The sequence below is a fragment of the Monodelphis domestica genome, chromosome 6 (genome assembly GCF_027887165.1).
Source record: "Monodelphis domestica isolate mMonDom1 chromosome 6, mMonDom1.pri, whole genome shotgun sequence".
Taxonomy (NCBI): domain Eukaryota; kingdom Metazoa; phylum Chordata; class Mammalia; order Didelphimorphia; family Didelphidae; genus Monodelphis; species Monodelphis domestica.
In genome coordinates this window covers 186,347,815-186,375,632 of record NC_077232.1, presented here as the reverse complement: position 1 = coordinate 186,375,632, position 27,818 = coordinate 186,347,815, and the positions used below count along the sequence as shown (strand labels likewise).

At 39.5% G+C, this 27,818-nt stretch overlaps 1 protein-coding gene across 1 annotated transcript in view; it reads right to left on the bottom strand.

Moving 5' to 3' along the window:
* The window catches only part of FHIP1A (FHF complex subunit HOOK interacting protein 1A), a 339,337-nt gene that overhangs the window by 13,053 nt on the left and 298,466 nt on the right, over positions 1-27,818 (bottom strand). The window contains 1 exon segment of the mRNA XM_056802760.1: positions 7,815-7,982. Within this exon segment, the coding sequence (XP_056658738.1) occupies positions 7,815-7,982 (168 nt within the window).

Below are 27,818 nucleotides of genomic sequence, written 5' to 3'. Positions count from 1 at the left end.
GTCTCTGATAGTTCTGCCTTTTGGATGCTTTCTTCCCTTTTAAAAATCATCTCAGGTCCTACCTTTACCATGAAGATCCTATCTCCTCCTTCTCTGTTATTTACAACTATAAGCTCCTTGTTTTCACTGTCTCAAGTTTCTCTGTTGGACCCTTCTTGTGTATTTTGGAAAAGAGATTTAACTGGAAAGGAGCTTAGAAATAATTGAGTCCAATCATCCCCTTTTATAAATGAGGAAATCAAGGCCCAAGAAGGCTAAAATAAAAGTCAATATCACCTAAATATTACACAAAAGAACTAGGACATGAATCCAGGTCCTCTAATTCCAAGACCAATGCCCTATCCACCATCACCATGCTGTCTTACTTATATAATGTATAATAGTTATCCATGTGCACATATTATTTTATCTCTTTAACACACACATGTTAGAGTTTGTCCTCCACTAAAATTCTTTTCTTATGCCTCATGAGATAGAGTTAATTCATGATCTTAAAAGTTGTGCCAGGGGACTAGCTGAAAACCCTTCACCTGTAGAGCCAGCAACAAAATCTTTATGCCATCTGAAGATAAGTCTAGTTAAAATAATAGAGTTTCCCAGGGGCTATTATTATTATTTTGGTCAAAATTTATTAAACTATCTCCTAAGGTGTTAGCAGATGGATAGGAGGAAGGAGTACTTAAACCAATGGGTTTGGCATTTAGATTGGTATGAGTACTTAAGCCAACCCTCTCTTAAGGGGTAAGCATCTGGATTTTGGAAAGAGTATCTATGCTAGTTTTCTCCTAAGGGGTTAGCATCTCGATTGGTAGAAGGAGTACTTATGCCAACAAAGTCATGAATCTTTGAAATATTGATAAATAATAGATGGTAAGTTCCTTGAAGGATGCTAGTATGTCTTATTTATCTTTATTCTCCCTTAGGGTCCAGTTTAGTGTGGTGCATACAGTAGTAATTTACTAAATGTTTACCATTGCTATTTCATTACTATATCTTTCTAACAAGTGACTTTATAACTTTCTGTCATTATTACCTTATCATTTATTTTCTTCTTAACCTCTAAAAATCTGACTTCTATGCAGACTATTTAAATCAATCTCCTCAAGAACCTAGATGATTCCCTTCTTTCCAAATCCAATGGCCTATTTATTTATTTGTTTGTTTGTTTGTTTATTCATTTATTTATTTTTGGCTACAGTAGGTGGGTCTCCTCCTCAATTTCTCTTTGGAATATGGATCTTTCCTTCCCTTCTAACAATTCATTCCTTTGTTCTGGCACCAAATTATCCTCATTTTCTCCTAATTCTTGGTGTTCAAATCCTTTTTAGAGTCCACTCTCTTCTCTTACAGCCTAACTGCAGGCATTCAACAAGGCTGAGTCTTTATTTATGCCCTCTCTCCCTTAGATAATTTCTCCTTTCTAATTCCATGTAACTATATGGACTCTTGACTTGCAAATGTGTCTCATCGATTCTGAACTCTCATCAGAATTTCTCTCCACTGCCCAATCACCATGTCCATTTGAACATCTTTCTATCACCTCAAATTTGGGATGTCTAAATATTAAGGTACTGCCTTCTCTCCTCACACTTCAGTGCCCAAATTTGGGTCCCCCCTTTCCCATGATTTCATTTTTTTTAGTAGCATCATGATTATTCCAGTTTCTCTAGAGTCATGGACTTCTTTGGAGTCTTTGATCTACTATGTCCAAAGTCATGAAGTCACATGACTTCTTCATTCAAACCATCTATAGTCACCATTTCCTCTCCACTCCTATGGCTACTAATTTAGGTAGTAGAGCCCACCATTACCATATACCCAAAATACAGCAATAACCTCCCAATTACTCTTCCTGCTTCTGGTATTTGCCCTCTCCCTTTCATATTATATAGTGACACTAGAGAAATATTCCTGGAATCTGCTTATATCACATTTCTCTCCAGCTCAATAGTCTTGTTTTCCCATTGCTTTCACTGCCAACTGGCAGACATTTCTCCCACTACATTCCATTTCTTCAGGCCAGACTCATAACTGTAGCCTAAAACTGGAATACCCATACATGACTCCTCACATCTGTTCATACTAAATCCTTCACAAGGAACATTCTTTATTCCTACAAATTCTATTATATTTTTCCTTATAAATCCAGTTCAATTCTCACCTCCTCCAACCAACCATGCCTTCTCCCTTTTCATCTCCTTGTATGCTTCCTGCCTGTTCCATCTGGAACTTAAATCTTATATTACTGAAGGAAACACATATTACTGAGTGGGCAGAGCACTGAATCTGGAATCAGGAGGTGCCCACGATTCTAATTCCACACCTATGTGCTCATGGGCGAGTAATTTAATCTCTACAAACCTCGACTTCTTCATCTGTCAAATAAAGATGATGATACCTATCATACAGAATCAGAAATCCATGTTGAAGAAGATTTCAGTGACCATCAAGTACAGAAAGTGGCAAATTTTGACTCTCGTCCTGTGACCTGCTTTTTTACTGTCCTTGCACTGTAAGAATGGTTTTTAATTTCTAAATAAAATAAAACTTTATTGTACAATGTGAAAACCCTTCTCAATTCACTAACCCTACAAAAGCAGGCAGGCCAGACTTGGCTGAGGGGGTCATAGTTTGCTGGTGTCTGATCTAGTCTAACTCATACCAACCAAAAGAATTCTCACTACAATATATCTAGCAAGTGGTGATCAAGTCTTTACTTGAAGGCTTCCAGAGAGGAGGAACTCACAACCTTCCAAGGCTACCCATTCCACCTTAATTAACTCTCATTATTAGGAAGTTTATGCCTTATATTAAGCCAAAAGTTGCTTCTTTGAACACTTACCATCTTCCCCAGGACAGTAGTTCAAGTATTTAAAGATAGTTACCATTTGGCAAAGAATTGGAAATTGAAGGGATGTCCATCAACTGGGGATATACTGAAAAAAATTGTGGCATATGATGGTGATGGAATACTACTGGGTTGTAAGAAATAAGCAGGATGATTTTAGAAAAAGCTGGAGAGATCTACATGAACTGATGCAGAGGAAAATAAACAGAACCAGGAGGAATGTTATGTAGCAATATTGTACAATGATCTCTGAGAGTTAGCTATTCTCAGTAATACAATGATCCAAGACAATTCTGAAGGACATATGACAAAAAATGCTATCCACCTCTGGAGAAGGATCTGTTAGAGTCAAAATGCAGATCAAAGAATATTTTTTTTCACTTTAGTTTAGTTGCATTTTTCTTTGGGAGTTTTGGTTTTATATGAGTATTATCTTACAACAATGACCAATATAGGAGTTTTACAGGATAATACATGTATAACCCAGATCAAATTGCTTGCCATCTTGGGGGGAGGAGAGGGAAGGGAAAGAGAGAGATAATTTGGATCTTATAATTTTGGGAAATGTATGTTAGAAATTGTTATTACATACAATTGGGAAAATAAATAATTTTTTAAAAGATGATTACTATGACCCTCTGAATCATCCATTCTCCAGAGAGGGGAGAAGAAATAATAAACATTAATTAAGAATCTACTACTTTGGGAAATAATCTCATTTGATCCTCACAACCACATTGGAAGATAGGTACTACCATTATCTTCATTTCACAGTTAGAGAAACTAAGACAAACAGAAGTTAAATGACATGCCTGTGGTCACAAACCTATTAAGTGTCTAAAGGTAGATTTGAACTCAGATCTTCCTGTCTCCTGGCAAACTTAAACATCACCAATTTTCTTTCAATGCTCATAAGAATCAAAATAAGAATAGAAAGATATCCTATGGAGGATAAGGTTTCTGTTAGTAAATTACATTGAATCCTCTAATACTATAGGATCTCCATAAAAAAAATCCAGCGAGAGTACCTGACACCTTGGGGCAATCATGGAACCTGTTTCCTTATCCATTAAATGAGAGGGTTGAACTAAAGACTTCTAAGATTCCTTCCACCTCTTAGCTTACAATCCTATATACACTGTCAAGCTTAAAGGTACTCTGTCAATGTTAACAATTATCACGATTATGTATTATTTCCTAGTTGCTTCATATGGGTACATCTGGTCTCCCTGAAAATAGCAAGGGTTGTCTGAGCCTTCTTTTCCTTCTCTGGCTGCACTTAGCACAGTGCCCTGTACATATTAGGTACTCAATAACTACATGGGGAACTAAGCTAGTTTTGATTAGTTTCATTTTGTCAAAGTACACTATATATCTCTACCAAGGGAATCCGAGTAATCTTATCTTACATCTCTCAGTAAATCAAACTCAAAGGAAACTTAAATATAAAAATCTCATGACAAAGAAAACATATCAGCTTTATCCCCTAACTAGAGAACACAAGTCACAGAGATATCAAACGACTCAGGATTATCCTTTAGGACTTTGGTGGAGTTGGCAGGACTAAAGGCAGAAGGGAGCCCTTTGCCCGACTAATCCACCAGACCCACCATCACTGAACCTTCTTTGAACTAGGAGATGGTATGACCACAGACTTCCCTGCTAATTTCTCCTGTTCCATTACTATATATTGCTATTCCTCTTGTGTATTGGGCTAAAATCTCTTGTTTGGTTGTTTAAATTCATATTTGACTCTTCATGACCCCATTTGGATTTTTCTTGATGGATATATGAGTGGTTTGCCATTTCCTTCTCCAGCTCATTTTCCAGAGGAGGAAACTGAGGCAGACCTTCCTAAATTATGCCTTTTATCACATCCTTTTTCAAGTCACTACTTTCATGGCCAGTTTCTGGATCATGGCACTCTATCACCAACCTTTCCCCATTTTGTTTCATTCACTGGCTTAGCCCAATCCCTTCCTGGTCCCCTAACAGTATCCTTGTCATTTCTTCTTCCACACCTTTAATCTTGTGCTCCCCTCACTAAGACTGCTGCTGACCACATGAATAGCATCCATCTTTCAAGCCACTGTTCACTTCAGACTCCCCTGACACATCTGTGCATCTTTGCACCCTAGAGAGAACACAGAATCCTTGCCACGGAAAAGGCTGAGAGTCACACCGAGGACAACAGAGGCTTTATTCTGCAGCAATTGACAGCCATGCCACCACAGATTTAATGCTGCTGATTGCTCTGAAGCCTCTTCGGCAGTGACAAGAGGGACTTTTGCGCTAGGGAAGCCAGCAAGAGAGATGCGGGCTTAGCCAAGCTATAGCGGATGACTCTGGCAGAGGTGCCAAGCTGCTTGGGGCTGGAGAAAACTTACAAGACCCATTTCCTTTGCCTCTGGAAGAATAAATGATTCAGCAGAAATAATAGTTGTATTTTTCAGCCACAAAGGCCATAAGAGGATTTTCAAAGTTAATCAGAGCTCTAAGCTAGGTAGTGTTTACCTAAATTCATAACTACCCAGGTTACCATGTAAAAAGCCTTATAGACATGGTCCTTAATAGGTGAATATGGGATACTGCATAGTGTTTTTTCTTGGTTTATTTATTATCTTGATTTATTATTATTATTTCTTTTATATTTTTATTAATTATATATTTATTACATATAAATATATTATATTTATTATATATAATATAAATCTATTCTATAATAAAAATCATATTTATATTATATTTGTCATATAATATAAATTCTATATTATATAAATTCTATTTATATTATAATTATTTATAAATAATTATTATTCTTTATCAAAATAAATAAATTATCTTGATTTATTTATCTCTAGACCTACCATCACCATCACCAATAAAATGTAAGTTTCCTGAGGTCAGAGGATTTTTTCATTTTGGCCTTTGTATCTCCAGGGACTTGGTATTGTTCCTAGCCCACAAAAAGTCCCAAATCAATAGGTGTTGAAAGAAGGAATGAACTCCCACTACCAACTCAGATCACAACCCATATTTAACTTTGTTGAGTCATAGGGCATTGCTTGAAGCACAAAGAAATGGGAGACCAGGGGAGTTGCTAGATGGCTCTGTGTATTGAGAACCAGGCCCAGAGATGGGAGATCCTGGGTTCAAATCTAGCCTCAGGCACTTCTTAGCTATACCCCTGGGTAAGTCACTTAACCCCCAATGTCTCACTCTTATCATTCTTCTGCTCTGGAACCAATACATAGTATTGATTTATGATAGAAGGTAAGGGTTTTTAAAAAAGAATTTAGGGCACCAGTCCAGGATTACAAGGCTAGTAAGTGTCTGAGGAAGGATTTGAACTCACTACACCATGTTTTATCTACTACTAAGTCAGCCAAGTTCAATGGAAAAATGTTCTGAATTTCATATGGGAGGGCTTAGGTTCAAATCCTAAATCTGTTCCTTCCCCCTTCTCTCTAGGCCTTCATTTCACCACATATAAAAGGAAATGGATGAACCAGGTCATCTCTAACTCCCTTTTGTCTCTAAAATGATGGTCCCACAGACTTAATAACCCCTTAATCTCTCAGCCGTAGACCAAGGAACTTGTAATCCTTTTTTTGTGATATTTTCCCTTTTGGTATTCTTGAAGCCCTTTTCAGGAAACTGTTTTCAAATGCAGAAAATGAAATACTTAGAATAACAAACAAAACCAATTATAGTACTATTCAGTTATCAAAATGTTTGTTTTTTTTCAATGAAGTGGCACCCGGGTTAAGAACCCTTGCTTTAGACTTCTACCTCAGGCCATATGTTCTTCTTCACTTTGCCTCCTCAGAAGAACATTAGCATTATGCTGGTTTCGGAGAAGAAAGTGCCAACCAAAACAGATTTGGAAAAAGTCCTTGTGAAAGGACTCTTGGTAGCAAAGTACATTATCGATTTCATCTCTCCACGAATATAAGATGGTTTGTCAATTTAAAACTGGAATAAATCTCAGCAGTCTAGTTCAATCTATTCATTTTACAAATGAGTAAACTGAGGACAAGAGAATTTGTCCAATGCTATACATACAGAAAGCAATGGAAGAATCAGCCTCAGGTCCTCAGATTCTTATCCCATCCCTCTTTCTGGTATATCACCACAGTTATAAAAGGAAACATGGAAGGGAAGGGAGGGAGGAAAAGGAAAAAGAAGAGAAGAAGAAAAGGGGAAGGGGGAGAAAGACATGGACACAGAAAGAAAGAAAGAAAAAGTGTGGAGAGAGAAAAAGAAATGGGAGAGAGGTAGGAAAGAGGGGGAGAGAAAGAGAGAGAGTGAGGGAGAGACAGAAACAGAGAGATAGAGAGACAGAGAGAGAGGAGAATACAAAAAGGGGAGAAAGGTAGGGAGAGAGAGGGAGGGCGGATGGAGGGAAGAGGAAGGGAGGGTGGGAGGGAGAACAAGGGAAGGGGTAGAGAGGAAGGTGGGGAAAAGAGAGAGAGGGAGAGAAATGGAAGGGGAGAAAGAGACAGAGGAGAAAGAGAAGGGGGGATGAAGGGAAGAGGGTGGAAGGGAGAGCAGGGGGACAGAAGGGGGAAAGAGATGGAGAGGGGGAGGGAAGGAAAAAGAGAGAGGGGGAGACAGAGAGCCAGAGAGTGAGAGGAGAGAAAGAAAGAGGGAAGAAGGGAGGGGAGAGAGAGGACAGAGGGAAGGGAGGATGGAGGGGTCTGGTTTTAAAGCATGACTCTGCTATTTACCATCTGTGTGACTTTGGACAACTCATTTCATTTCATTTCATTTCTCTAGACTCTGTAAAATGAGGGAGCAAGAGTAAATGATCTCTATTCCAATCCAAAATTCTCCGAAAGCATCAAAGTGCCAAGAATAAGGAGAAAGAAGAAAAGGAACATTCTTGTTTCACTCCTGATGATAAGGGACTCCCAGAATAATGTGTTCCAAGGGATGAATTGTGACCTCTCTGGTTCTCACTTACCCTAAATGGGGTGTTGATTCGACTTGTCAGTGTGTCCAGGATGTGGACATTCTCATGTTGGTGCAGCAAGATAAATCTAAGGAAAATCTCGAGGAGCGCGGGCTCGGAGACGCTGCGCAGGAAGAGGTCCAGGTAAGCCGTGGTGGTCATCACTTCCTCCACAGTCACCTGTGAACAAAGACAGAGTGAGTCCAGGTCTCCTAGTCAAACAGTGATCCCAGGACACAGGACAGCGGAGGTCCCTTGGCAACTCAGGAATGTACCTGCTATGCCCCATCTAGGCAGGAGCAGGGTCATTCTGAAAAAAATGAGATTCTTTTGAAGCCTTCCACCCAGTGACATTCTTTGCACCTCCTGCTGGCTTCGGCAGTTTAATTCAGCAAAAGAAAAGCAAAAGCCTTAAAAAGTTATTCAAGTGGTTCCATAACCTTAATCATCTTCAGCTTTTTCTAAAGCACCATGAGGTTTTTTTTGCAGCAGTTCTTCCTCCTACCCACTCACCTCTAATCACCTGTCTGTTTTTTAAAAAAAGCAATAAAAGAAAGGATCACAAGGAAAAAAAGGATATAAATGCATCAAGGATAAAAACCTTGACATATAAACTAATCGGCAAACACACATGAAGCCCCTATAATATTGATAATTGTCTGACCTTGGATCTCAGTTTCCTTATCTGTAAAACAGGAAAAATAATAGCACCTCTTTTTCGGGGTTGTTGTGAGGATCAATGAGATATTATTTTTTGTAAAACTTAACACAATGCCTAGCACATAGTAGGCTGAAGTGGTGCACTTCACAAAGTGAGTCCAACACCCAAAGTTTCAATTATTGAACCGTGATTTATTAATAAAAGAACAAAAAGAGAATCTACCAGCTGGGACAGCCTTCCCTAGTGGAAGGTGTGTTGGGTTAACATTAGGAAACAGTTTATATAGGGTTACAAGATACAAAGTTATTTCTTTTTACACATAGGTTCTTAATCAAACAAACCTTATCTCCAACACAGGAATGTGGGGTCGGAGATGAGGAGGCAATCCTCAGATTTATGTGGGGGCTGTTATTTAGGGGCTGTTTACTTTCACATCCATTAAGTCACCTATCCATATGTTATCTGGCTTCTATCCTTACCTCTTTGATAGTTCTGAAATTCCTTTGTCTTCTTGCCCTTTCTAATTCTCACCCCCAAGCTAAGTAGAGACTGGTCTGCTGTCTGCATAAACAGCTGGACTTCCTGGGGGAGAGAAGCCAGGTCTGTTCCCTAAAAAAATGCTGTCAGGGTTTTTTATCTGTTTTATCTATTTCAATTTTGCCATCCTCCCCTTTTGGGACCACTTCAGGTATTATATAACTGTTAGAACTACTGTTGTTATTATTATTATTATTATCATCATCATCATCATGAAATTTTCCAAGAATTCATAGATTTCAATGTAGAAGAAACTTGAGACTTCATCTAGTCACATCTTTTCATGCTATAGATAAGAAAAATGAGGTTTAGTTTGCCCAGGATCACTCAGGGAAGAAGTGACAAAGTCTGGATTTAAATTCTTGTCCCCTGACTCCTTACCCAGAGTTCTTTCCCAGTGTCCCACTCAGACTCTGAAGACTTTCTCAAAAATCAGATTTTAAAAAAATAATAACCACACTCAATGCCTTTAAGGAATTTACAAACTAAATCAGGAAAGAAAGCAAGCAAAATATGAAAATAATTCAAAGTCTATGGAAAATGGCAAAAATTAAAAAATTAATGCTCTAAGAGTTCAAATTTAGTTCTGAAAAGTTGCGTGTAAAACAAGTATATTACAAATGTACACCCAGAAACATAAACATTTATATACATTACATGTATGTATATATGCATATGCCCATACACATATAGTATAAATATGTAGATATTATACACACATATATGCACATACACTATGTATATATTATATGTGCACACAAACATACATATATGCACATGGTGTTTCATGCATGTATAAGCCTTGTATGTATTACTGTGCACATAAGTGCATATATTATATATCTTAAGTTTGGGAGAAGAGGGACCAGACTTTCAATATTGTTGGTACAGGAAACTCCTTCCACCAAAACCAAATGGGTAACAAACATGATTTAGCATCTTAGACTTGCTCAAGTCTAGTCAAACCCTAGCCAAAATGTGTCAGAAATGGACCATTTCACCCAAGCTGCCCTTCATATGGAATTGGGCTTTCAGTGAAGGACCATGGGGCTCTCTTCTGACTAAAATGAATGCCCTTTAATGCATAAACTGGATCATTACTTTACTCAAAAGCTGAGTACTTCACTCTTGACTATATTCTGTATTGGGGCATTCCAAATAAATGAGATGTTATAACAGTTTGTTTTTTGTTTGTTTGTTTGTTTTAAAGATCATGGCATAGCTGTACAGTTATTCTAATTCCATTAATTCAAAAACTGAGATTCTGTCATTCAATAAGAATTGAAAGGAAGTAATTAAATGAGCAATTAATAAGCCAAATAATGGGGAGTAACTTCTCAACTATCAAAAAGAAAAAAAATCTTTAAGTACTCTTTTCATACAATGCAAGGAGGGAAAGAGGAAGATAAAGAGGGAGAGGAAAGTAGAGAGTGGAAGAAAAGGGAGAGATAAAGAAGAGAGGGAGGAAGAAAGAAAGAAGAGAGAGAGAGAGACAGAGAGAGAGAGAGAGAGAGAGAGAGAGGATAGAGAGAAGAGAGTAAAGGGAGGGAGGGAGGTAGAGGAGAGAAAGAGAGAGGTAGAAGAGAGGAGAGGAGGAAGGAAATTGGAAGAGAAGAGAAAGAGGGGGAACAGTGAGGGAAAGGAAGAAAGGAATTGAGAAAGCAAAATATTTAACAGTTAATTTAATGTAGGATTGAAACTTGAGGGAGAAGTTGGGATTGGACCTGTAGCCTGGGCATCATTAGCATGGCAGTGATCATGAAAACATTGGGAATGGATGAGATCACTAAGGGAGAAAATCTGGAGAGACAGGGAAGAGGTTTGAAGATAGTTTCTAGAGTTGTCCCAAAGTTAGGGTTTAGGAGGAAGAAGAGCAGATAGGGAAGGAGGTAAAGAAAGGAGTTCAGAAGTGATGGAGGAAAAACAGGAGGCAAGAAGAGTAACAGAATACAAGGGTAGAGAGATATAAAGGGAGAGTAGTCAACAGTGTCAAAAGCTGCTAGAGATTTAGGGTTTATTTAGTGGAAAATAAGAAGTTTCCTTTAGAAACACTTAACTATTTGTCTTTTTAATCAATTGAAACTGTCCCTTCTCTCCCTGCACCTCCAATTGCCACCAGAACTGTTCAAATTAATAGTTTTAGAATACAGTCAACTTTTAAGCATAAAGAAGAAGAGCACTGGCACAGAAAATTCAGAGGAACTAATGACTGACATTTGACATTGTAACACTTTCTATAATTTTCTCTTTTTTTTTCTATAAACAGTAGAATTACATTCCTAATTACATTTTGCTTAGGCAAAATTAAAATCAGTTTTCATTGTCTATGCACAAAAAAAACTAACTGATGATGATGGGGGTCAGTCCCAAAGCAAGCTAATAACAATAACAACTAGAATTTATTTGGTCTTTGTAAAATTCTTTGTATGATATCTCATTTGATCCTCATAACAACCCCATGAGCTACAAGCCATTATTTGTTTTTATGCCCTTACCTTCTGTCCTAGTATCAATTCTGAGATAGCAAGGGCTAGGCAATCAGGGTTCAGTGACATACCCAGAGTCACACAGCTAGATAGAAACTATTTTCCCCCACTTTACAGATGACACACAGAAGTGTTAAGTGGCTTGCCCAGTCTCATTCAGCTTTCAACTTCCAAATGTCTAAGGCTAGATTTGATGTCAATTCCAAGTCTACAACTTTAAATACTGTACCCTCTAGTTACTTTGAGAATTTTCACCTAGAAAAGTCATTCTCATATGAATACTATCTTTCCAGTTCACAAGCTTGTGAAGTGGGAGGTGCATTTATTGTTGCCATTTTACAAAGGAAGAAACTGAGCCCCAGAGATGTTGTAATTTGCTCAGTCATGTGACTAGTTGCTGGCCAAGTCAAGTATCAAGACCAACAGGATCTTCTGAACACATACAAATCCAGTGCCCTTTCTGCTAAGCCAAACAGAAGATGTAAATAGAAAAGGAGACTATTGAGCCATGGAACCACTCTTCTGGACTAAGCATAGGATTAGTAGCCAAATCCTTTCAAATCTGGCTTCAGACAGTCTATGAATATCAGGTAGTATCTTTACCAAAATCAGTATCTTCTTCACCTGACTAATGTGTAACTTGGACAAGAAAAACAGAAAATATTAAGATCAGATAAAGAGTAAACATGTTTACACTAATTACAGGCTGGCTTCAGAAGAACAGTGGTGAACTGTATGTCTTTCCTCTTGGAAGAGTTTTGTAAGCTATAAGTGAAACTGGGGCATACCCCCTCAACAGACATGGCCAATGTACTGGTTTATTTGCTTCATTAGATTTCTTTGTTACAAGAGACAATTCCTATTAGGAAGTTACAAAGTAAAATTATAAAAATCAATATAACTTTTTTTTTAAATATCTGTGATGGGACAGCTAGGTTGCATAGTGGATAGAGCACCAAGACTGGAGTTGGAAGACCTGGGTTCAAATTTGACCTCAGGCACTTCCTGAGGTAAGACCCTGAGCAAGTTACTTAAACTCTGTTTTCCCTGTCTTAAGAGTTATTACTAAAATAGAAAATAAGGGAGGGAGGGAGGAATGGAGGGAGGGAGAGAGAAAGAGAGAAAGAGAGAGAGAGAGAGAAAGAGAGAAAGAGAGAGAGAGAGAGAGAGAGAGAGATGGGGAGAGAGATCTGAGCTTATGGACTGTCCCTATTTCAAAGTGAGTTGCTACCCATCCTACCCTTTTCTGTTCTGCTGCTATTCATCCTCTGCCCTCCCATCCTAATATCTCCTATACAGGTGGCTGTTTTATAAATTTCTATCAGTATTGGTATCCCTCACTCCTCTGCAAGTATTTGAAAGTTACTAGGCAATGGGGATATCTTTCTGTAAAATGAAATATTAAAATATATAATGGACCAGGATATAGCCAAGGTGGGACAGGGACAATAAAGAAAAGATCCCTGTTTAAAAAAAAAACAGGGAAAGAAAGGCTTGTTTTACATATTTTTCAACCAGAGGTGTGCTGATAAATGTTTAACAACTAGCCCTCAAAAAAAATTATGAACCACATACTTTTAAGTTTAATAGGTGAAGAGATCACAATCAGGAGAACAGTGTACACAGTAACAGCAATATTATATGATGATCAACTCTGAATAGATAGCTAGGTGGTATAGTGGATGCATCAGGTCTGTGGTCAGAAAGATTAATCCTCCTGAGTTCAAATCTGGCCTCAGACACTTCCTAGCTGTGTGACCCTGGGCAAATTACTTAACCCAGTTTGCCTCCATTTTTTTCATCTGTACAAGGAACAGGACAAAGAAATGGCAAACCACTCCACTATCTTTGCCAGGAAAACCCCAAATGGGGTCATGAAGAGTTGGATGTGACTGAAAACACCTGAACAACAACCATGAATGGCATGGCTATTCTCAACAATATAATGATCCAAGTCAATTCCAAAAGGCATGATAAAAATTGCTATCAACCTCCACATAAAGAATTGATGGAGTCTGAATGCAGATAAAAGCATACTTTTTAAACTTTATTTTTCTTATCTTCTTTTTTGTTCTGTGTTTTTCCTTTTGCAACATGGCTGATATTGGAAATATGTTTTACATTACTATACATGTACAATCATATCAAATTGCTTGCCTTCTCAAAAAGCACAGTGGGAAGGGAAGGAAAGAATCAAGAACTCAAAACTATTTTAAAGGAATGTTTAAAAGTTGTTTTTAATGTAATTGAAAAAAATTAAATGAGAGGAAAAAATAAAATGCAATCTGATTATTTTCTCAGTCACTTTCTTAAGTCTAAACAATCAACAAAACAATAAATCTAGCCCAAATTTGTAGCATTTGTCATATCCACAGTATAAATGAACACAGTGAAAATTTACAATTATCTCACCACACCCCTAAGTTCCATTTACCTTGCTCTAATTTACTACTGCAACCTGAGGGTGCCTTAAGCAAAACTTGGTTCCCAGACAATTCTGGCCAAAAACATCTCTTAGTTTTCTGACTTCTTGACCTCTGAGCAAAATGGTACTAATCATGTCTACATGGGCCATCCATGTTGCTTTTGTAAACTTATATATTTTTATCTTTGCTATTGAGCACTGCTGAGCTGAAAAGCTAGGCACGATTCCAGAAGTTGCTTTGGCACCATAATGCAAAGTCAGCTTTCCCCCCCCTTAAGTTACACATGACCTTAATAAGCTCAAAAGCACAGTCAGTGATAAACTCTTTAAAATATAGGATTCAGCCTATGGGGGCTGACATGAAAGGAGAGCATTAACCAACTATTGTTTACTGCTCTTAGACTGGATAAATGAAAAGATTTTATTTCTTTTAAAAAATCAAAGCTGTCATTTATAAGCTAAGAGGATTTAAGAAAGCACTTGGAGGGGCAGCATTTACATAACGTGCTATAAATATTAAAACCCCAATTCCATTAAGCTGAATGTTAGCTGCACAAGCAGCCTTCATGTTGCAGATTCTCTTTATAAATTGAGGTCACACTCACCTCTAAACTAATACCCAAGCCAGGAAGATCTGATTCCTTTTCCCTTCCTTAGCCTTCTCCATGTTTTTATAACCCTTAGAAGAATTTTATTCCAGAACACACTCTGCCAGCACCAGCATCGAACTCAAACTTTCTCCTCTCACCCAATCCATCACCTCTTCAACACCCAACATTCAAGGATAAAATTCACTGAATCTAATGTTAGGACTTCAAAGGCCATGAAATCTATTAAGCAAAGGCCAAAGAAAGTTTGATTATTCGTCCAAGGTTATACAAACAGTAAACACTAGAAGTAAGATTGGAACTCAGATCTACTCACTCCATTTTTAAATATTGCTTCTGAATTATCTGTGCTTGTCACCATACTTCAGCTACCATCTCACCATGGAACTTCCCTTTGCCATGTTGGTCTCCCTTGGTCATTGGTGAATTTCCCCCTTGGGGCTTCCATTCTGGGGAGAGTCTGGCCAATCAAACTTCAGTTCCCTCCAGGCACTGCTATTTGACCTTCTGAACTGTGACATCATGCTTAGGAGTACATTCATCCTTCTCTACCTCCTGACACATTGTGTGTTGTCTTCCATTAGACTTTAAGCTTCTTGAGGGCAGGCAATGCCTTTCTATTGGTTTGCGTTTGTATTTCTAGCATTTAGCACAATACTTGGCATGTAGGGGCTTAATAAATATTTGTTGCCTTGCCCTGCCTGTGTATTATGCTGCCTCTCTAAATTCAGACATTTTTCTGGGCTAATTCTCTGATCAAAGGGCACAAAATATCACTGGGATCATACCCAAAGCCAGACCTATCAAAGCTTAGACAAAGCTGGAAAAGCCTTTAAAAAACCATGATCACCCTCACACCAGGATAAACTACTGCAAAATAACCTTAAGGAAATGAGCAATCAATAAATCCATTAAAATCCATCAGGCACTATGCTAAAAGCTGAGGATACAAAGGCAATTAAATGGAAAGATCCCTTCTTGAGAAGAGCTTAAAGTGAAAAGAGGGAAAGGACAAGTATATGAATGAAAATAGAATATATATATATATAAAGAAAGTTTAAAAAGTAATTAAGTGCAAGGAAGCTTGGGAGGGAGGGTACTCACAGTTGGTAGAATCAGGAAAGGCATCATGTAGAAGGGGATGCTTAAGTATATCTTGAAGGAAAAGAGGGATTCAATGAGGCAGAAGAAAGGAGGGAGTGTGTTATAGGCATGAAGGACAGCCAGTGAAATGAAACAAGCATTTTCATTGATAATATTGCTCCTACTACTAATTATAATAATTATTGTTCAGTCATTTTTAGTTGGGTCGGACTCTGTGACCCTTTCAGGGTTTTCTTTACAAAGTTACTAGAGTGGTTAGACATTTCGTTCTCCAACTTAGTTTAAAAATGAGGAAACTGAGGCAAACAGGGTGAAGTGTCTTATCTAGGATCACACAGTAAGTATCCAAGGCCAGATATGAACTTAGGAAGATTAGTCTGCCTGACTCCAAACCACTGTGGTATCTAGCTGCTCTCATAATCAAAATATTTTGCCTCAATAATTCATCATGAGAAATATTCTGTAAAGAGGGAGCCAGGCTGGAGCATACCACCCAGTGGTTCTAAATATGTCACTCCACTGCCTGAGAACCTTCAATATCCCTCCATTGTCATATAAGCATGGCCTAAATTCTTGAGCCTGCCTTGCATGCTTTCCACAACCTGGCTCCAAGAGTTGTGCCCCAGTTTACATCACATTAGTTCCCTTCTGCATATTCTATGTAGTAACCAAACTGGACTGTTTCACATTCTATGAACACATTCCCATCTTGTACCACATCCTTATCTTTACTCATATAATTTATTCCCTGACCCTAGAACAGACTCCCTACCCTCATCTCCACCTACAAAATCATGGCTGCTTTTTAAGGCAAAATCCAAATGGTACCTTCCCCATGGAGTCTTCTGAGGATCTCCACAGGAGGAAGTGCTCTTTCTCAAAGAGCTCTGTTCTTATCTGTCTTGTGTACTTATTATATCTGTATGGCACTTATTTGGAGCCTAGGACTTCGAGCTGGTAGGGTCCTCAGAAATCACATAACAACTACAAGTATGACAACAGAAGGTTATCTTGAAGGAGTTTGGAGTCAGTGAGCAGAGGGTGGGAAGGAAGGAAGGAAGGAAGGAAGGAAGGAAGGAAGGAAGGAAGGAAGGAAGGAAGGAAGGAAGGAAGGAAGGAAGGAAGGAAGGAAGGAAGGAAGGAAGGAAGGAAGGAAGGAAGGAAGGAAGGAAGGAAGGAAGGAAGGAAGGAAGGAAGGAAGGAAGGAAGGAAGGAAGGAAGGAAGGAAGGAAGGAAGGAGGGAGGGAGGGAGGGAGGGAGGGAAGGAAGGAAGGAAGGAAGGAAGGAAGGAAGGAAGGAAGGAAGGAAGGAAGGAAGGAAGGGAGGGAGAGAGAGAGAAAGAGAGAGAAAGAGAGAGAAAGAGAGAGAAAGAGAAAAAGAAAGAGAAAAGAGGGATAAAAAAGAAAGAGAGAAAGAGAGAGAAAGAGATAGAGAAAGAAAGAAAGAGAGAGAGAGAAAGAGAGAGAGAGAGAGAGAGAGAGAGAGAGAGAGAGAGAGAGAGAGAGAGAGAGAGAGAGAGAGAGAGAGAGAGAGAGAAAGAAACTAGGTAACATATCACTGCACATTAAACAAATTTAGTACCTTTCTAATAAGGCAGGACCCAGTAACTAAAATTATACTTCAGAAGCTCACTATCTTTCAGGAAGTGATAGACAACAAATCCCCATACTCTGAATGCAGACCTCAAAATATCCTGGAGAAGTCATGTAATAATCTGTTCCCAAACCAGACCATCATCACATATATAATTATTGTACATAATCACCCAAACACACTGATCCATAAGGACTTGAGAACCATATTTTTAATAGATGTTAGCCCACCCAGCACTCATAATCTTCAAGCTACATGCAGAGAAAAGGTTTCCAAATATAAAGACTTAGTGAATGAGATCCCAACCATGCAGGAACAAAATAAGGTGCATATCATTCATGTTGTTCTAGAATTGAAGTAATGGTGTTTTCAGTGAGACTAGAGAAAGGTTTGTAGCTTAATCTTTTTACTCATCATTTCCTATCTGGCTGCAGACTTCTGGATTTCATCAAGCTCTCTGGAATCTCATTATTCTACAGATCCCATTAACCCTTGAAACTCATACCTCCTCAGTGCTACCTGCCCCCCTCCCTTATTGGGGAGGTGGGGGGGAGGCAGAAGGAAGTCAGTGGAGAGTTCCCAGATCCTCTACCAAAGGAAGGAATTTGAAAAGCCATTCCATCTTATCATTTCCTACACAGACCCCCTCCTCTGGACTTCATCATGCCCCTATGCCTACTCCTCTTCAGTTTCTTATTATCTTTCAGTCTTCCCCCATAAGATTGTGACCTGTTTGAGAATTTTTTTTGCCTTTCTTTGTGTGCCCATGGCTTAGCACCACGCCTGGAACATAGCAGGCACTTAATAAATGTTTATTCACTTACTAACTTAATATTTTATTTAACTATAAAAAGCAGTTATTGCATATACATATACAATTTTCCATAGAACATTACATATTTTTAAAACCACTGCAGCAACTAAATGGCTTAGTGAAAAGATAGCCAAGTCTGGAGAAGGGAAGTCCTGGGTTGAAATGTGGCCTCAGATACTTCCTCTCTGCTTAACCCTGGATAAGTTATTTAACCCCTATTGCCTAGCTCTCATCTCTCTTCTGCCTTGGAACTAATACCTAATATTGATTTGAAGATGGAAGGTAAGGGTTTAAAAATAAAATAATGAAACAATAGCAGAGTACTGACTTGGCCCTACTGTTTCTATCTGAATGGCATATCAAAAAAGTTAAGAAGAAAAAAGTTGCTGCTGCTGATAGCAACAAAAACAACAACAATACCTGATGCTTTTCATAACACTTTGAGGTTGGCAAATTATTTTTCATGAAATACATTTGGTCTAGACTAACCCCTTCTTTTATAAATGAGGAATCTGAGGCCCAAGAAAGAGGAAATAACAACTATTTGTGAGTGTGTATATGTGTAAAAGACAGACAGAGAGGAAAGAGAGAGAGGGAGGGGTGAGGGGGGGAGAGAGAGACAGAGACAGAAAAAGAAAAGAGAGACAGAGAGAGAGAGAAAGGGAAGAGAGTGAGAGAGAAAGAGAGACAGAAAGGGAAGGGTGAGGGAGGGAAGGTGGGAGAGAGAGAGAAAGAGAGAGAGAAAAAGAGAGAGAAGAGAGTGAGAAAGAGAGAGAGAGGGGAGAGAGAGACAGAGAGAGGAGAGAGAGAGGAGTAAAGAAAGAGACAGAAACAGAGAAACAGAGAGAGAGGAGAGAAGAGAGAGACAGAAAAAGAAAGAGAGAGTGAGAGACAGAGGAGAGAGAGACAGAAAAAGAGAGAGGAGAGATAGAGAGAGACAGAGAGGAGAGAAGGGAGAGACAGAAAAAGAAAGAGAGTGAGAGACAGAAAGAGAGAGGAAAGAGAGAGAGAGAGAGAGAGAGAGAGAGAGAGAGAGAGAGAGAGAGAGAGAGAGAGAGAGAGAGAGAGACTTTGCTGGATTGTAAACTCTGCAAGGGGGGGGTCTTCCCTCAGTAACTAAGATAGTCCACCATAGATAACAGATACTTTACACTGTTGACTTGTTGATTATTCATTGGAGCCCAAGTCTAAAGCTCTTACAACTAGGTCATCATGACTGTAATAAGCTTAAAAGAGCAACCATTTACCCAACTATGACCCCAACTGATGAATTTACTTCTCCTTAGCGGTCCATCAGCCCAAGTTCTGATGTCTAGTCAAAGCCCAGACAAACTTGAGCTTTTAATGAACAAGTCTAAAACAATGTAATCTAATGGAAAGTCCATTAAGCATAGGACCAGGAGGCCTGGGTTCAGGTCCCATCTAGGCCTGTGTGATCTAGGGCAATTTGTTGAAATTCCCTTGGCCTTAGTTTCCTCACTGAGGAGTGCAGACTTTAATGGCCTCTAAGGTCCCTTCCAACTCTGAATCTATGACCCCACAACCGTCTAGTTCAAGTCTCTCATTATAAAAATTAGGAAGCCAAGTCCCTTGATCCCTCTTAAGTTACTCTGCCCTTCACCAAGTCCCAGAGCTATTACTGATACAACAAAAGCCCAGTTTGTAATCATTTTCTCACACGGGCTCTGTTCACCCCTTCTACACATTCTAGGCCATTGCACAGCAGGACAGAGCCTACCTGGAAGGAGAGTAGGTGGTACTTAAGATCAATTCCTAGAATAGATATCAATGGAATTTCAAGAGAAAACCAGGCTTCCCTTCCCCACTATCAGCCCTTCCCCTTAAAAAGCTTGAAAGCTCAAAATCTGTCTTTATGGCTTTTATCAAACTATTGGAGCTCAAAAATGGGTGGAGGGAAAGAGGGTTTGACAAGAGATTTTGTAAGAAAAAAGAAGCGACCCCAGATGTCACCAACCCCATCCACCTGTCCCATACAGGTCAAAAGGGGGGAGGGGTGCGCACAACAGCTGGGACTAAGCATTGTCATCAGACCCACCACAGCCCTGCTGAGATAGCTCAGCGCTTGGGAGTGGGCTGGAAGGGAGGGAAATTGAGCAGAAAGAAATCTGACCTTTTTTTTTGCAATCAGCTCAAGTTGGGCATCTCCATTTGCATTTAAATTAGCACAGGAATCATCTCTGCAATGACAGGTTTATGTGAGCCCCCCCAAAACAAATTTCCCACCTGCTAATTGTTTTCTAAGATCCAGCAACACCGGTTCAGACAGATGGGGTTTGCCTTCTGTCACTCAGGCAGGTGGTAGGCAATGAGGTCGGGGGCTGCCGGCACACTCTCCCGGGCAGAAGCCAGCCTTCTGTGGCATTTGCTTTTGATGTTAAAGGCCTGGGATCTCTCTCCATCACCTGGGAGCACTTTAGCCCCAGAGACATCCCATCCAGGAGACAGGAGAGAGGGCCGGCCTCTGATGAGGAGAAGCAAGAGGGGAGAAGGGACATGGCCTTGCTGCATCACAAAAAATCAGAGAAATGAGAGGGTCCTTCACACAAGAGACCCTGGAGAAGTTCCTGGCTCGCTGTTGCTGCCACAGTAAGGAAAAGGCAGGATGCAAAAAGATTTCACCCAAGAGCTCAACACAGTGACTATGGCCAGATGGGCAGTGAGTAGAAGAGTCCTTTCCACAAGGGGTACAAAGTGCCCAGAAGGGCATCCAAGAGGCAACAGGGATGCACAGAGCATGGATCTAGAATCTGAGTTGGTGCTTTAAGGTTGTAACTTTGCTGCTTTCTTCCTCTAAAACCAAGAGCCTCGTTGAACCTCAGTTTCCACATCTGTAAAATATGGTGGTTGAACAAGATGACCTATAATGTCCCTTCCAACTCTAAAGTTATAATCCTGTAATACTCTGATCTTCAAAGCCTTTATTGTACCATCACCAAATTTAGAGCAGAAAACTATCAATTAGTCTAGGCCTGAAAATAGCTCACTCACAATAGATTACTCAAGTTCCCATCTCATTTCTCCTTCTTTTCTAGTCCTTAAAGCAATATCTAGCTCATTAGCAAGCACCACCACAGGATGGTTGAGGAAGTAAAACAAGGGGAAAATTCAGTTGATTTGGCAATTCTGATAGCCATAAGATTAGAGGATCATGGGACTTAGATTTGGAATCACTGGATTAAAATCCTTCATTTTTTTTAGATTAAAAAAATGATCTAGAGGAAGAAAATGATGGTAAAATATGATGAAGATGGAAATTAAAATTAAAATCACTAAATTATATGCTGTGTCCCAAAAGTTTTAAGGCAGTCTTAGGTAATTATTAAAACTGCATGTATACATATATAAAGATATATTTAGAGGGAGGATGGAGAAAGGATAAAGTGAGGGGAGGGGAGGGGAAGGGAAAGGAATGGAAGGGAAGGGAAGGAAGGAAGGAAGCAAGCAAGCAAGGAAGGAGGGAAGGAAGGAAGGAAGGAAGGAGAGAGACACTTCCATGAGACCACGTCTGAAGTCTCTGTCTCTTCTCTTTGCTTCAAGGCTGTGTGTGCAATGTGGTGCTAAGAACACTGAATTCAGAAATAAGTTCCAGCTCCTAACATTCACCAACAGTGGAACCCTGGGCATGAAACTTCATTTCTCTTGGCTTCTCATCTAGAAAACAGAAATAATAATAACTTCCCTTACAAACATCCCAGGGCTGATGGAGGAAAGGGTTTTGTGAACTTCTGAGTGCTATGGAAACACTAAAGCAAGGGGAACCCCACAAGCTAAAGAAGACCCATCTTGGATGGGGAAGGTTCTACGGGATGTGACTTCCCCAAGGTCATCCATGTAATAAAATGACCCAGTCAGGATTCACACTCAGATCTTCTGACTTCAAAGTGGTTGCTCTTTCCACCACCCTATATGGCATCTTCTTCATCACATCCTTGGACTTCACTTTCCTAATCTATAAAATGAGGCAGTTGGGGTAGATGATCCCTAAGGCTTCTTCCAATTCAAACATCTCAGAGGAAAAGAGGATCCCGTTGCGAAGGCTCTGTCTGCCAGCAGGGTTCTTCACCTTTTTGTGTGTGTCACAGACCCCATTGGCAGTCTGCCTAAGCCTTGTAGATCATGTTCTGAAAATAATGTTTTTAAATAATAGGAGAAAAATGCTCCATTTGAGGAAGAGGTTCATGGAAATCAAGATGTCATATTTTTTCCCCATCCAAGTTCAGAGTTCCCTTGAAGTCTATTCAAGGCTCCCCTGATTTTACAGTGACAGCTAAAAAATTCTAAAATGGTCTTTCAAGACAGCATGTGGGATTTAGGTTAGGTTTAAGGTAGAATTTTCCCAACGAGCTTGACAAATAGTAGAAAAGAGAACCGAGTGAGGGCTCTTCAGGAAGCCTCTAAAAGCAGGCTTTTCAACTGCTTGAAATGGTTGCTGAGTGTCATCCTGGTAGGTGGAGGTGGGATGCGATCAATGACCTCTCAAGGTCCCAGGGTGCTGCAGCTTTCCTCTCCTGCTTACCTGGCAGAAGGGCAGGTGCCAATCTGCCCAGTCAGAGGAGGAGCTGCCAGATGATTCAGACACACACAAGCAGGAGGCTTCACACTCACTGCAGAGACAACGGAGAAACACCTCCAATGCCAAGAAGCCTGGCCCAGCCGAGCAGAGCACACACTCCAGGGAAGAGCGCAGCCCCCACGGGACCAACATGCCACTGCTCTACAACATGCAAGACCATAGGACACCAGAAAAGAGCTCGAAAGGACCACATGGGCCATCTATTCCAATTCCCTCATTTTACACTGAGGGAACTGAGGCCCAGTTAATCTATCAGTTGGACCATTACTAGAGATGGGCAACCATCTGGACACCAAACTGAACAAAATAATAGACTGGATCACATCTAGAAAAACATACAATACTTCTGATTCCAAGTTTCTCCTGGAATGTTAAAAGACTGCATTTTTAACATTGAAAATATTTTCTCAGGGATGCTACATGCAACCTAAAGGTCATTTTTGTGTGAGGGAAGGGAAGGAAGTAGAGGAGAAATGTAGAAATACACACTAGTATTATGTATGTAGAATGTAGAAATGTAGGAAAGTAGAAATACACACTAGTAGTGCTAGTGGGTAGTAAAATGAATAGAATGGGTATTCTTTTCTCCTTGTCCATCAATACATTCTAATTTTCCTTAGGCAGCTCGGAAAGTGGCTCTTTCTAAGTATGTAAATTAAGCGTGAGCATATTGACACACTGGGATTTTCTTACATCACTTGCTATGATGCTAACTGGGCCAAAAAGAAAAAAACACAGGCAAGTTGGACACTTAAAAGTCATCAGACTTCCAGGTGATGAAATGGCCCAATAAAACCTTCACAGAACTAACACTGAAGTCTACCTCTCACCCCGTGGCAGTAGAATTGGAGGACAATGGATACAGAATAGGGCATACTTTTCAGGCATGGCTAGTGTGCTATTTGGTTTCACTTAACTACTTTTTTGTTATAAAAGAGATTTCTATTGGAGTGAGAAATAGGAGCAATGCAAAAACAGAAACAAAAAAAAATCTTTTCCAAAAAAGATGCTCATTCTAACACCAATATTTTCCCAGTTATGCTCTACGGCTTCAAGTCATGGATCATTATGATCTTGAAAGGATCTAAATTGTTGGGGCCCCCAGGACAAAGGGGAAAGGAATAATAGGTTGCATCCATCATATTACCAAAAATGGATTGTGTATGAAAAGAGAGGAAAATGGAGTACAGGATTACAATTTTAGACATAGAGCCACTGGCAAGGGTCAGCCTTAAAAGTCAAGGTAGCTGCCATCCCTCTGGGGACCCCAAAATGTGAGGGTAGGGTATTGTGGGGTGCTCTACTACTAATAATGGACACATACAAAGGACTTAAAGGACATTAAGCACTTTAAAGACATTGTTTTATTTTATTAAAAACGCTGTGAGATTTAGATAGCTAGAGCTATTATGGTTTCCATTTTTCCGATAAGGAAAAAGGCTCAGAGAAGGATCTCACAGCTAGTAAGCCTGAGAGAGGACTCAAACTTGGGTCTTCAAGCAGCATGAAAGGACTTGGATGAATTGTGGTCTTATCTCTTGCAGGGAACATCCAATGACAGTAAGATCATAGACTCACTGAAGCAATTATAACTCATCTTTTGTGGATGCTCTCCAAGGTCCTTTTGAAATACCAAAAGAGCCATATTGTGAGGCAGTCCCAGAGGCTAACCCTGAAGTCAGCATTACCTTCAAGCAATAGTTATTTATAACTCAGAGAGAAAGGACTGGAAGGTAATCCCATTGATCAGCTGGTCTATCCCTTTGACAGCACTCAAACAATTCCAGCCAGACATCTACCTTTTCGTTTGTCATTTCCAAATGGGAACTCCACATCTGGCTTGGGTAATGCTTTCTGGTATTTCCCAATACTTTGAAAATTTTTCCTAATGGCAAACCTAAATTTCACCTCCCTCAACTGAAATGTATGTGCTTTGTTCTATCATCACTGCAACACCATGGCAACAGATGAAAATTGTTTACTGAAACCTGCCTTTGCTTCCTATACGCAAATATTTAGTGAACATTCAGTTTTCTCTGAGTCAGAACCTATATAATCATTTGTCAAAGATGCTATAGTGATGAGACATAAAATCTCAGATAAATTGGGATTTCTTAAATCATCTAAACCAGTCTATATGGAAGGAAGGAGTCCCTTAGCATACTGTATAAGTGGTCATTCAGTCTTTGAAAACATGGAGACCTCCAGTGAAGAGGAACATAGCCCTCCTCTCAAGGAACACAGAATCTGATCAAATACTAGTTCTTATGCATAATACCAGTAAGATCTTTGGCGAATCACACAGTCTCCAAGGACTTTGGTTTCTTATTCTGAAACATGAGAGATTTGATTTGATGATCTCAGAGGATCCTTCCTGCTCTAAATCCATGATCTAACACTCCCCTATCATCACCCCCCCCCCCAATGTGGCCCATTCCACTTCAGTTAACTCCACTTTCTAGGAAAATTCTTCCAACTTCAAGCCTAAACTTGTTCCTTTGTAACTTCCTAGACTGAGTAAATTAGATTCCTGGTGTCACAATAAGATTATTATGGATCCTCTCTTCTTCCTGTGATTTTCAGGGTCCTGGAAGATGGGCACCATCTCTGACATGTTGAAAATCTTTCAAAATCTAAACACCTAAACTAAAGAGTCATGAACTGAGAAGGGTGAACAACAAAAGTAGATGTTGGCAACTAGGTGACTAGAAGTTAATTAAATTCTCTGTTTTGTGGCCAATAAAAACGCAACAAAGCTAAATTGAGGCAAGTTTTCCCTGGGGAAGATAAAAGTTGGTTAGCAGTGATGCATATAACTATTACCAAAATGGATCATACTGTCTCCCTTTAGTGAGTCAGCAACCCTGAGAAGATCAAAAAATATATTTATTGAGACCTCCAAAGGAGTAGGGTCAGGGTAGTAGGAAAACCTGACAAACTACAGCTGGGGAGAATGGGCTGACCTGAAGGTGTAGTTGAATGATCAGGACCTTCTCTGACAATTAAGGAATGATAATTGTTTTATGGGACTTAGTTGCCTCTAGAAAGCTTGGTTAAAAACTCAGAAACACCCATATCAGGTTCACAGCCCTCCCCTTAACCTTATCCTTAGAAACCAAATCACCTTTGGCAAGAAAAGAGGACAGGAGAGTCATCCCGTTCAGTGAGCAAAACCCAAAATGGAATTCTTTGTTTAAAGAATAAACCAAAGTAATGGCAGCAAGGAGGCAAAGTGTACAGAACACTGGGTCTGGACTCCAAAAGATTGATCTTCCTGATTTCACATCTGCCCTCAGACATTGACTACCTGTTTTGATTGACTTCCAAGTCACTTAATCCTGTTTGCCTCATTTTCCTCATCTGTAAAATGAGATAGAAAATTACTCCAGTATTTTTGCCAAAGAAATCCCAAAGAGAGTCATGAAAAGTCAGACATGACTTAAAAATGACTGCCTGAAAAGAACAGCAAAAGCCCCACTTTTAATTGGTCAGCAAGCAAATGCCCCAGGGGCTAGGCATAATCATAAAACCCAACCAAACTTTTTAGATCAGAATGGAAGAGATCTCCTTTTGAGTTAGGCTAAAAAAATAGGGCTTGAAAAATGGGGAATAAGATGGGTTACAGGGTAATATTGGTTATTAATACAGCATAATATTAATTTTCCTCAGTTTGCAGAGTTAATATTCAATATTTGTCCATGGAGTAGGTGGGAAAATTCATTACATGAGATATGGAAATGCTTAGGATGGAGGGAGGGTGGAGGAGAAGGATATTTTCACAATAAAGTGAATCCCTGAGAAATAGCCCATGCTTTAGACTTCCTAAAACCCAATAAATGGCCACTGGGGGATGAGGAGGAAGAGCTCTTTTTCTCCTCTGATACTGTCCATCATGCATCTTCCTCCTCTCCCATCTATGCATGATAGTGTTATTGAACTGTCTCTGATCCCAAGTGTGGCAATCATCATTATAACAGGTATTTATTCAGCACTTTGCAGGTTACAGAGGGCCCAATATGTATCATTACTGTCTGTCTTTGACCTCTGAAGTAGTTCTAGAGGTCTTTATATGCCCAGCATCTAGCACAATGCCAGCATGGAATAAAGGTGCCTCCTGGATTGGACCGCCTCCTCCATCAAGGACTTACAGAAATATAGTAATGATCATAATAATAATGACAGACATTTCTAGAAGCACTGTGCATTGAGTACTTCATCTCACTTGATCGTGATGACAAGTCTGAGGTGCTTACTATAGTTATTAGGATCCCCCATTTATGGTAGAGGAAATGAAGCCTTCCAGGCAATTACAGAGGAGTCTAGAGCCACATGGCAAAGGAGTCTTGGAGGAGGGACTCTAAAGTAGGTATCCTGACTCCACATAATGCTGTATATAATATTCTCTTAATTTTTAATGGACATCCACCCAGTTTCCAGTTCTTTGCCACTACAAAGAGAGCTGCTATCAATATTTCAGTTCTTTTCCTTTTTCCCTGATCACCTTAGGAAATAAACCCAATCGTGGTATTGCTGGGTCAAAAGGGGTACAGTTTTATGACTCTTTGGGCATAATTCCAGACTACTCTCCAAAATGGGTCAAGAATTCTTGAAGGAGAATAATGGATACACATGGGGCATCTCCATGGTGCAATGGATAGAGTGCAAGAACTGGTGTCAGAATGTTCAAATTCAGCCTCAGATATTTTATTAGCTGTGTGAACTGGGGTGAGTTATTTAAACTCTTTCTCAGTTTCCTCATCTATAAAAGAGGGAAAATAAATGCATCTATCTCCTAGGGTTGTTGTGAGGATCACAATTGTAAAATGCTTAGCATACAGTAAGAGCTATGTAACTATTAGTTATCATTATTATTATTAATAACTATTATTATTATTGTGACAAAAATTACAACTTGCTTTTTTCTCAGAGGTCTTATTTAACTCAGATACTTAAGAGCAATCACAAGATAACAGCATCCAATGCTGCTCTTGGTTTCTGTTCCTTTTAGTAATTCAATGTGCCAAAGTTAAATACATTTGGGGGAATCGTGTTTGGGCCTTAGACCAATTTTCCTGGATGCTAAAGCCCTAAGGAAAGTACAACCTAAAAATAACAGGCATGTTCCTTTCCTAGGTCATTTTCCATGACAGATTATCCCTAGCACCTAGCAGAGGGCTGTATACACAGCAAGGGT